This window comes from Canis lupus, chromosome 5 (assembly GCF_048164855.1).
Source record: "Canis lupus baileyi chromosome 5, mCanLup2.hap1, whole genome shotgun sequence".
NCBI lineage: Eukaryota > Metazoa > Chordata > Mammalia > Carnivora > Canidae > Canis > Canis lupus.
In genome coordinates this window covers 60,675,098-60,686,531 of record NC_132842.1, presented here as the reverse complement: position 1 = coordinate 60,686,531, position 11,434 = coordinate 60,675,098, and the positions used below count along the sequence as shown (strand labels likewise).

The following is an 11,434-nucleotide window of genomic DNA, read 5'->3' as shown; positions in this document are numbered from 1 at the left end:
ATCTGTTTTCTCACCAAAAATCTACTTAAAATTCATTTTACGTATTTGTGTTTGGGGGAAGGGGCAGGACGAGGGAATTCAAGACTTCAAACGAGCTAAATCGTTGCAGAATGAGTAAAAGCCGTTTTAAACTCTGGGTTGCGAGTAAGCCTGTGCCTCCCGACGCCGCGCTCCCGGGGTGGGCCCCGCGGCCCGCGCCCACAGCCGCGGCCGGGATCCCGGAGCAGGCGCCGCGATGGCCCCGGGGGGCACGGGCTCCCGGACTCCAGGCCCGGCTCTGGCTCCTCCTGTCGTCCCTCTCTCACGGCTTCCTCTCCCACATACTAGGTGCTCAGTTAATGCCTGTGGGTTGGGTGGGTTGGGTGGGTTGGGTCGCAGCAAGCGGGCACTCAGCAGCTGCCCCCACGCCGCCGGCGACGTTCGCTGAGGTCACCTGGGTCCCGGCTGCCGCGGCCCCGGCGCCTGGAAAGTGACCAAGAAGCAGAGCGGCCGGAGCCAAGATGGAGCGGAGGCGGGAGAACCGAGGAGGCAGCGCGGGGCGCGAGCTGGGGGGCCCACCTGCCGGCGGCGCTCCATTGACCAGGAGGTCCGCGCAGCCCGCGCGCACGCGGGGCGGGGGCGGGGGCGGGGGCGGCGGCGGCGGCGGGGAGGGAGGGACGCCCCGGCGCGCGCCCGGCCCCAGGCTCCGCCCCGCCAGGCTCCGCACGCGCCCACTTCGCGGAGCCGCGGGCCGGGGGCCGCCGGGAGAGGAGAGGTCGCGCCGCGCGCGCACGCGCGCCGCCGCCGACTGACGCGGGCCCCGGCGCGCGCCTCCCCCGCCCCCCCCCCCCCCCCCCCGTCCCGGGGGCCCGGCGCGCGGCCCTGCTGACGTCAGCGGGCGGCTTGCGGTGCGGGGTGCGCAGAGCCGCTGGCGCACTCGCGCGCTGCGCTCGCCCCCTCCCCCGCCCGGGCTGTGGCGCGCGCGCTCGCTGGCTCTCCCTTCATTTTTTTCCTCCCCTCCCTCCAGCCTCCCCGCGTCTCTCTCTCTCTCCCCCCTCGAGCTGCCAGCTGCCCGCGGCTCCCTCGCGCTCCTCTCCCTCTCCCGTAGGCTCCACCGAGCGATGCGAGCTTTGGGAGACAGCGACGCCGCCTCCCGCTAGAGACCTGCCCCCCGGCCCGGCCCGGCCCCCTGCCCAGCCCTGCCCTGCGCGCGGGGGTCGGCGAAGGCGCCGCGGACGCACCGACGGCTGAGGACCCGCGATGCACATGCACTAGCAGCACCCCCTCACTCGCTCCCTCCACACCCCGCGCCGCCGCCGCCGCCGCCGCCGCCGCCGCCGCCTCCTCCTCCTCCGGCAGCAGCGGCAGGAGGACCCACCCTGCCCCCCACCCCACCCTCCGCCGGCTCCGGCTCCGGCTCCGGCTGCGGCTCCTGCCTCAACTATTATTTTATTTATTTTGGGTCGTGCACAAGCCTCAGTGCCTGCAGCCCGCGCCTCCTCGGACCGCGGGCGCCTCCTCCCTCGGCCCCGGAGCCCCAGACCCCGGCCACCTTCGCCTCGACACCCCTAGAGCCCGCCAGCTGCCGCCAGTCTCCGCTGCTGGGATCTTGTCCGCGGCTGTCTTTTTGGGGGGTTCTGGTTTCCCGACATTTTTGTTTTCAGCCAAGGGAAGGATATCGTGGTTTTTTTGTTGTTGTTGTTGTTTTGTTTTTGGTTTTTTTTTTTTTTTTTTCCCCACTGAGCCCAGGCTCTGCTCTCTGGGGGGGTGGGGGGCGCGCCGAGCCGGGGAGCCGTGCCAGCCGAGTCGTGCGGGCTGTGGCAGGGAAGGGGCCACCATGGGATGTACTCTGAGCGCAGAGGAGAGAGCCGCCCTCGAGCGGAGCAAGGCGATTGAGAAAAACCTCAAAGAGGATGGCATCAGCGCCGCCAAAGACGTGAAATTACTCCTGCTGGGTAAGGACCGGGGCTGCCACCCCCATCTCGCGACCCCGAACACTCCGCACCCGCCTCCGCCCGCTCTCCCACCCTGCTCGTGCCTGGGGAGACCTGGTCCCCCGGTTCGGTCCACCCTCTCGCATGCCTTACCCACCCTCCCCCCCCCTCCGTTCCCCTAAGCTGACACTCACCAGTTTTTCCCCCGGTCTGTCCCAACAGGGGCTGGAGAATCAGGAAAAAGCACCATTGTGAAGCAGATGAAGTAAGTCCCTGTGGCATTGGGATTTGTACTTTTATTAATAATTTTTTGTCATTTGTATTATCTTGCTCATTCCACATTGCTCTCCAGGCCTGGTTTCTGATTCATGCGCGCGCGCGCACACACACACACACACACACACACCTGGATTTGATTCCCCTCCCCCACGCCCTACGTTGGTTCTGGGTCCTCCACCCCAACTCCCGGGTGGGTGGTTTTTCTTTTTTTTTTTTTTTTTTTTTGCAGGGGGGGGGGAGGGAGGGAAGTGGAGCGCCTGTAGTTTGTATGAATGACAGTGTCCGCCATATTGATCAGAACATCACACTATTGGCATGATTCTAATCATTACTCTTGCTCCTTGGGTGTATCACTACCTCCATTATTGTCTGTTTCATTCTGTATTTCTCTCTCCTCCCTCCCTCCACCACCACCACCACCACCACCACCACCACCACCACCCATTCCACATCCATAATCCCACTTGCCCCTGCTCTTCTCCTGGGGCAGTGATTTTGAACTTGGCTAAAACATGGAAGGGACCCAGCCCTAGACTGGGGTGGAGGATCAAGTGTCTGCTGTTCATGGATTTGGTGCTGAATTGGGAGGTTGTGGTTTCTACCCCCCCCCCCCCCTTCAGAGAAGCACTAGGGTTAGGGGAAGGGGTATGTGGTAGGGGAGAGGTGGGCTTCCAAGCAGATATTATGACTGGCACAGCAGTATCCAAGGCAGAGGTGGACGGGGATGCTGGTTGAGGCTGAATGCCCAGCCCTTGTTTCCCCCCTCGTCGCCCCCCCCCCCCAAGCCTTTGCTCTCCTGACACTCCCTGGCCTTTATCAATGTATTTATTTACACTCTGCATAGGCCATCTTCCTTATAAATCTACCCTCAATGCGGATTTCAGGCCCCACTTGCCAGCCGCCCCCTTCTGCCTTACATATCAGTTTCGCCTCCTAATTAACTGGGGGTGGATTTGAGTGATGGTTGAAAATTAAAACAAAATGGGATATTCCTTCCCTTCCACACTTTGTCGGTTAGGAGCCTCGCCCCTCCTTCCCACTCTTGAAGCTTGCTTCTTGCCCCATCCACTCCGCAATTCCTGGCGAGCCCACCAGGCAGCTTTGCTTGGGAGGGGGTGGCCTGTGGGGAAGGGGTGTGCGCCCTCGGGGCCTCCTGGCCCTGCTGCTTCCGTTGGCCTGTCAGTTCGGGACGTTAAGACCGTTTAGCGAGGATTCCACGTCGCTTTGCTGTGACACCTTCGTGCACACACAGCTCCTAATTAGGGGTTGCTGTGCAGTAAACAAAAATGATTATTTTTCAACTTGACAGAATAGCTGAAGTAATTGCATCCCGTAGGAAAACAATGGAAAATAAAAACCCCTTTCGCGGAAAGGTGGGTGGGAGACAAAACATGCTTGCGGTTTCAGAACCAAGATGCAAAAAAATCTTGCATGTGTAACAGGCATGACAAGCGGGTTCTAGGCGGCGCCATGATGGTAGGGAATAGCGACTCGGAGACAATTTCCCCACGTCTGCTTGACATATTCTTATTTTCCTTCGAGAGCTCCCTGGGGCTTGCTTTGCAGAGGCCCCCTCGGCTCGCCGCACCCCTCTGAGCCACGGGTAATTTGGCCTGGGGCTCCTCTAGAGCTTGTGCAGCCCAAATGGATGGGGAGGCGGGGCCTGGGGAATTGCTCTTTGCAACAAGGTGCATGTTGCATCTGCCTGGAGCCCTTGCGGGTCGGCAAATGCAGGCAGCGCCACCCCTCTCTCCCAGAAGGGGATGTTTCAAAACTTCAGGAGTCTGTAATCTGCAGTGGCGGCCTCGGAGCCGGCTAGAAGCCCCAGCCACCGGGCTGAGTGAGGTTTCAGGCGTTGCAAGTGGTGGACAGCGCCCAGCTGAGGCCGGAAAAGTCGCTGATGCTCAGCTCGGAGGCGCTCGGCTCGGTGCGGACTGGGCGCGGGGCTCGGAGGGACTCGGCAGTGTTCGGAACGGAGTCGGGGCCCCGGCGGAGAGAACCGAGCCTCTTCGGAGGGGGCCGAAGGCATTCGGGAAGGCTCAGGGAAGTCGCGGGTGGGGGGCGGGGGTGGGGGAGTCTGCAAATTAACTTTGCATCCACCAAGGCAGCTCCCTCCCTGCTTCTCCCGAACATGCCCTATAAATTAGGTTGATTTAATAAGAAGTTTAAAAATATATACTGAGTCCCCCAAAGGGTATCTCGCCTTTTTTATTCAAAGAGAGCTGAGCTCTCCGAGGAAATAGGTGTGCCATTTTAGAATGAAAGAAAATTCCTAATTATATAGTGGGACAGGAAATCTTAAATGAAGGCTGTAAGTAGGCTTTTCCCAGGAAAGTCTTATGTGGCTCATATTTAGTTACACTGAGGAGGGGGAAAAGGGCAGGCCTTTGATGTGTGAGATATCAGAGCATATCTTCTCTTTTCCCTGTTCCCCCCCCCCCATGTTTCTTACACCCACAGGATATATTTTTGAAGAAAAATGTTGGGCAAAACTGAGATTTTTGTAGGTAAAATTATTAAAATATATTTTTAAATATACTAACTCTTTAGAAAATAGGTTAGGTTTGTTCAAAAGGTCAGTGAGAAAGACTTCTGGCCATGTAGATTTTGCCACAAGGGACCCTGGCATCCTGTCCTCCTGAAGCATTCATGAATGGCAGCCTTTCCTTTGAGCCCTCCAGCTTGGCTTGAAATAAATCAGATCAGGGCCTTGTGCCAAGCTGGATGCAGGACTTGTTTTATTAACCACAAAATGTGGGATTGGTGTCACTGTATCCTAGTGACAAATTCTTTTGAGTCCTCCCTTGCAGAGATGATTTTCCCCAATCGCCACTTGACCGAGAGTCACTTGAGTCAGGAGATCTGTACTGTGGGTGGGGCAGGGTCCAAAATGTGGGCGGCACTTACAGAAGGCAGTTTTGAACTTGACTATGCAGTGTGATTGGTGACCAACCTATCAGGCCATATGTATGAATTAATTTGGATGCTGCTTTATTTCACTTAGGTAGATGGAATTAGAGAGTTCTCCATGGGTGGTTGCCCTGTGAGAACTTGATGATTTCCTAATGGGGTCCCGGATTTAATAGCTCCTGTTATATTAAGAGAAAGAATATTGATATTCAGACATCTCCAGACCCTTTTAAATCAGCGTTTCCAGAAGAGCAAAGAGCCATTCCGTTGAGTTCATATTCTCATCTGTGTTGTGGCATGATGATTGGCTTCCATATATGCCCCAGTAAGTGAAGTTATATGACAAGGGGCTGATCGTATATGCTGCTTAGAACAAAGTGTTAACACCCACATCAGGCTAGAAATGCAGGAAAACTGACCTTTGAAATTCTTCTGCTTGATACATGTTATAGTGGGAAACCTCTGTCCATTTAACAGATGCCACATATTAGACCATCATTTTTAAAAGCCTGATTCTTAATACTTTATTAAAAGTTTCATTTGAACATAGCTTGCTGGGGTGTTTTTTTCTTAGCATATGTGATCATGAGCTCGCTTTTGGGAGCTCTGTGTCAGACAATCCAAAATATTTCAGCACTGAGACATAAACAACAATAATTGAAACAGCACAAATAAAATTTTACACACACCATGAGTAATCAGTGACCTTTTTTAATATGTGGTATTTAAATAATTCTGCTCGTTAGGAGGCTGTGACCTTACCTGTGATATGGCCTCATCATTTTTGCAATCTGTGGGAGTCTTTTATTCAGACTAACCAAAATTTTTAAAGGAGGTGTTAATTTTATTTAACTACCAAAACCCTTACAAAGAGCCCTCTTGAAGAATTATATTTTATGAAGTATGGAAGCAACAGATTATCGACTTAAGTGACTTCCCATTTTGAGCAGTGACAAACTGTTTGGGCTAGCCTGATGAAAATGTGAAATGAACTTGTGGAGTTGCTGTAAGCACCATAGTTTGCCCTCATTTGAGGTGTTGACTTTTCTGTGATGTCACATCTAGGCTATCTGTTTCTGGAGCAGTAAATGGATTTTTAGGAAGATAGAGTTAGAAGGTGGCAATGAGGCGTGGCCTGCAGGCTGCTGGCCTTATATGTAAAAGGACACGGTAAAATGGAGCACTCCCAGGGTGCCTGTTTGGTGCCAAATTCTAGGATTTGCCTGGTGAAGATGTCATTTCTCCTACAAATATCCCAGCCCTTACAGTGGGTTATGATTCTTGAGGACAGACCCCATCCTATGGGGGAAGGGTGTCTTAAGAAGTCACCTGCTGCCAAAAGCTGGTGGTTTCCTCCGCCCCCAGCTGACCCAGCCTTTGTACGTAGGGTGTCTCCTGTTTGGCTTAGGTTCATGGCGAGCTTGTGTTCATTCAGCACGCTGCGCTGTTCAGTGCCTACTAAGTGGTGGTCATGAGCGGAAGGGAATGGCCACCCGCAGCCATTGCCCTGTAAAAGTGCAGCCGTCTAAAGGGGCGTTTCCCTGCACATCCCCAAAGGGTCCCACATGGAGGCAGCACTCTGGAGAGCTACTCTTTCAGATTTGTGGACTTGTTATTTCTGCAATCATCTCTTTGCCTGCTTTACCCTTCCCCCATCCTCCTGTCTCCATGTTTATTCAAATGGATGCACCCTGCTCTCTGGAGACTGTGTGAGCGCAAACAGAATGTCAGATCAAGTAGCAGATGAGTTCTCCTTTGCTGATGGATGGTGCTTTCTCCCTGCTTACTGTTCACTGAGCTGTAAATACCAACAGACCTTCCTGCCAGAAGAGTAGCAAACAGTCCACCTGATCTCCTCAGGAATCAGCCCATGGAACCCTTGAACCTCACTTACCTGTTGGATCCTGTCTGCTGGTTGAAAGGGTCGTTCCTGAGCTGATTAAATGGATGAGGCTTCATTCAGGATCAACATGGCTCTAAAGGAATAAGGAATTTCTGTTCTCTCTGTGTGGGACTAGATTAGATTCACAGTACTCAGAGGCAGAGTACTGTCTGGTCTCTTTAACACTTGGAACTCCCCAGATTATAGTGTGCTCCTCAGTGTGCCACATCTGCTCAAGATAGGGCAGGTCACTCATGCTCTTCAGCTGCTCACAGTACCTATTTCTGTTAACATTGGAGATTTAATGTGAGCAGAATATTAAATGTTTTTCTGACATGTGGTCAGTCCATCTGGATGCAGGGACTGGGTTCCCCATCTCCCAGGGTGTCTTCAGACTCTCATTTCTTATGAAGCTAGAGAGACCTTTATCATAAGAGCCACATTGTGATCTGAAAGACAAAAGACAAGCTGGGAAGGGGATGATTTCAAAGTGAGAAAACATATTGGAAAGGGTTACCCCCAAACTTGACACTGGCAAAGAACAACTTTTGATGTCGACAAAAGAAAATGTGTGTATGTGTACCCATACTACATGAATTTAAGAACAGCAGGTACTATGAGTACTTTTACCTTATGGATTGCATCACCATAAATAGCTTAATGGTGCTCAAATGATCCCCATTCTAGGCATTTGTTTAAATTTGCATCACATTCTTATTTTATCCTGTGCTTCTTGCTCAAACACAATACTGGTTAGAAAAGAAACCGTCCAGCAAATCCATCATTAGCATAGAGGGAAAGGAGAGGAAGGAGCAGCAGCCTGTTACCGGTTCAAGAAAATAGCTAGTTTCTTTTTTAGAGAAGCCATTTGGCATCTCTAAAATTGAGAGGTGATTAAGAGCATGCACTCTGTAACCAGGTTACCTGGCTTCAAATCTTAGCTCTGCCACTAACTAGGTGTGTGACCTTAAACAAGTTACTTAACTTTTTGTACCTCAGTATCTTTGCCTGTGAAATGGGGCTGATAATAAAAATACCTAATAGGGTTGTTGCAAACAGTAAATAATGTAGTATATGAAATGCCCTTATAACAGTGTTCTAGAAATCATTATACAAATGTCAGCTGTAGTTTTTATTCCTTTGACTGATTAGTGGGTGTTCCCTTCCCATATGGAGTTCTCTTCTGAAGTATGTGGGCCTTATCTTCCTTGGGAGCCAGAACTGGAGTGCTGTGGTTCATGCTCGTGGCTTCTTCCCCTTGCCTGCTCTGCAGCACCAGTTATATAACTCACTGTGTTGTCATAACTGATGTGACATTTTTGATGGTGCAGCTGCTTCAGTCCATGAGGCTGGAGTGATGTTACAAACTGTGGGAAAGAGCACTGGACCAGGAGTCAAGACAAGTGGTTCTCCCCCTGCCTTTTTGGGGGTTCTGTTTCCCCCAACTCCTTCCCTGTTCCAAGTGGTCCATAGAATTGGGGACTGCCTTCATTTTCAGGGTCTTTGAGGTCTTTGATGCAAGAGGTTCTAAACATAAAAGCATCAATTATGGTTCCATCCTGCGGGGGTAGGGGGTACCTATGAAAGCTCTTTGAAGGCCAAGATAATTGCAGAATAGCAACCTCAACCACAAAGCTTTGTCGGCCAAGAAAAGTCATAGTCCTGAAAGGCATTTTGAGGAAACCACCTCTAACCAAACTTTTCATGCAGATGTGGTTCTCAAACCAAAGAGGAGGATCTGAAAGTATCCTGTTAGTAAAAAACAGGATGTTTCTGGGAGGAGAGCCCCAGTGACATGCTAGAGGGAGAAGTGGTTTGTCTGTGGCTTCCAGGATTCTTAGAATCTCCTTAGAAATGGAGACAGCCTGGCTCGACCAGGGATGCCTGCAGGTGAAGGAACTTGCCTGAGTTCAGGTGCCTCAGATCCCAGCGGTTGGGAGATTTGCAGACCAGTAAAAGGGGAGGATGGGGAGAACTGTGCTTTAATTTTGACTCATTCTCTAATTTGACTTTGAGCAGGTCAGTTAGCCCCTGTGAGCCTCAGTTTGTTCATCTCTTAATTAGAATATGGGCTTTCACCACAGAATTTCTCAGGCCTCTTTCAGGTTTCTAGATCTAAGATCCAGTAAATGCAAAGAGAAACCTAGAAGCCTGAAATGCAAGGGGGAATAGTGGGAGTATTTACCGCCCACAGCTTTTATCTGCTGAGCCATCTTTAGTTCTAATTTTCTTTACAGAGAAGAGGAAAAACATTGTGCTTTTCATAGCACAAAAAAAAATTAAAGTAAAATAAAATCCTCCAAGGCTAATAGTCAATGCCCTGAACTTGTCCCCTTACTCACTTAATTTCTCAACCAAGAAGGAGGAAAGAGAAAAGGGGAAGAGTATGTAAGAATAGTACTCCATAGCCAAGAATCTACCTGGATTTTCTATGTCATAGCCAACTGATAGGTTTTCTGTGGAAGATTGTTACTTTGTAGGGACAGCTTCTCCATGCCATAAAATCAGCCCTGGGTCACCTGCCTTCAGGGTCTCAGAGCACTAATAATTGTTACATATTGTCAATCAATTATGTGTGTGATGGATCTGTCTCCTTTGCTAGTTTTGGTGCCCCTTCCTTACCAGGGCTCCCTAAAGCAGGGACAGTGACTTGATTTTGCTCATAATACAGCACTGAGCCCAATGTCTGGCACATAGGAAGTGCTTCATAAATGCTTGATAAGAAAAGAGAAAGAAATAAGGTTCACAAGGAACTCAAACTCATTTGTACATAAGCCCGAGTAATAATATTTGAAACCTTTGAGGATCGTAGCATTCAGCATTTTCAATCCGATCCATAATCCTCATTTGTTTTTTTCATATCAACCTATGAGGAAATTATAGCCATCAACTCCATCTTTCAGATGAGGAAGCGAGGCTCAGAGAAGTTGGGTGACTTGCTCAAGGCCACACAGCTTCATAAGTAACAGCGATGTATTCAAACTGTGATTTGTTTAATTCCAAAGCCTACATCCTTTCTGTTCTAACCCTGCATGGTTCTTACTAGACCACCACCAATGTGGGCAAAGGAGAGCTGGTGGACTGGGACCCAGTGCCCATCAGCAGATGGAATCGGCATTAGTGTTGGTTGAATAGTGGCTGAAAGAATAGCAAGTGCTTGATTGGTGCTGGGTTCCTTTTGGAGGTGGAGGTGGTGGCCATCCTCACATGTGACATTGATTCTGACACCAGAGTGTTTCCTAACCATCATCTGGACAGCTCCTGAAATCATTTCCCATTGCTGCCTCAGAAGTGTGGGCCATTTGTGGGTGGCAGCAGAAAGAAGTTGCCACCGAAGACTTTGGCTTTGGTAGAAGCAAGTGGTTCTGAGCAGACTTGGGAAAGACAGAACAATAATATACATGTCCATTCAACCATCTATCCATCAATCAATCCATCTTTCCATCCATAAGCATTTACTGAGCATCTACTGTATGCTGGATGTATACATGGTGTCATAGAAGTAGAGAGGAAAGTCTAGCTAGGTCCCTGCCCTTCCGGAATCTAGCCTAAAGGGAGCAACATGTAAAAGACACTTATACTTCGGGAGCAGGAAGCCCACAAGGAAAAAAATTAAAAAAAAAAAAAAAAAAAAGGGAAGCCCACAAGGCTATGGGAGAATGGAGGACGCCATCTCTAGGCAGGAAGTTCAGGGAGGAAGTGCACATGGGCTGTCTTAAAAATGGGTGGTAGCTAGCCAGGTGGGAAAAAAGAATGCCAGGCAGAGAGGCCAACATGTAGAAAGTCTCTAAGATATGTCAGCACGTGGTGCAGGCCAGGAATGTCAAATAGGTTGGTTTGATTAGAGCTCAGTCTGTAAGGGGAATGAACACAGATGAAGGAGGAAGGAGGAGGTAGAGATAGATCATGAAGGGTCTGGTCTACTATGCTAAGGACTTTAGATTTTATTCTGAATACAATGAGATGCCACCAGGAGGACTTTTTAAAAAATTTTTATTGAGGTGTGATTAATGACATTATATTGCTTCAGGTATTCAATGTAATGATTTGATATCTGTAAATTGCAAAATAATCACCACAATAAGCCCAGTCAACATCTATCACCACACACAGGTAATAGATTTTTTTCCTTGTGATGAGAATTTTCAGGAACCATAGGGTTCCAAGGAAATGGGTGGCAGGATCATCTTTTGCACTTGAAAAAGATCATATGTGTGGACTAGAGGGAGTAGTGTCTGGAGGTTAAGAGACCAGGTGGAAAGTTATTTTTGTGATCCAGGTAGGAAAAGATTAAGAACTTAAAGCAGTGGAATAGGAAAAGGGAACAGACTTAAGAGGCATTTGGGCAATGGAATAATTGAACTTATTTGATAGTCAATTGGAAGGACATTGTGGAGAAACTTCATTTTATTTATTTATTTTTAAAATTTATTTGTTTATTTGATAGAGA

General features: G+C 49.9%; 1 protein-coding gene across 2 annotated transcripts in view; it reads left to right on the top strand.

Annotated features, from left to right (window-relative positions):
- The first annotated feature begins 953 nt into the window (after window positions 1-953).
- The window catches only part of GNAO1 (G protein subunit alpha o1), a 172,938-nt gene continuing 162,457 nt past the window's right edge, over window positions 954-11,434 (top strand). Inside the window, exons 1-2 of one of the 2 annotated variants that reach the window (XM_072827038.1) lie at window positions 954-1,934; window positions 2,136-2,178. In XM_072827038.1, the coding sequence (XP_072683139.1) occupies window positions 1,817-1,934; window positions 2,136-2,178 (161 nt within the window). In that variant the 5' untranslated portion in view covers window positions 954-1,816. The remainder of the gene's footprint in view (window positions 1,935-2,135; window positions 2,179-11,434) is intronic. The other variant, XM_072827037.1, reaches the window with a different exon arrangement.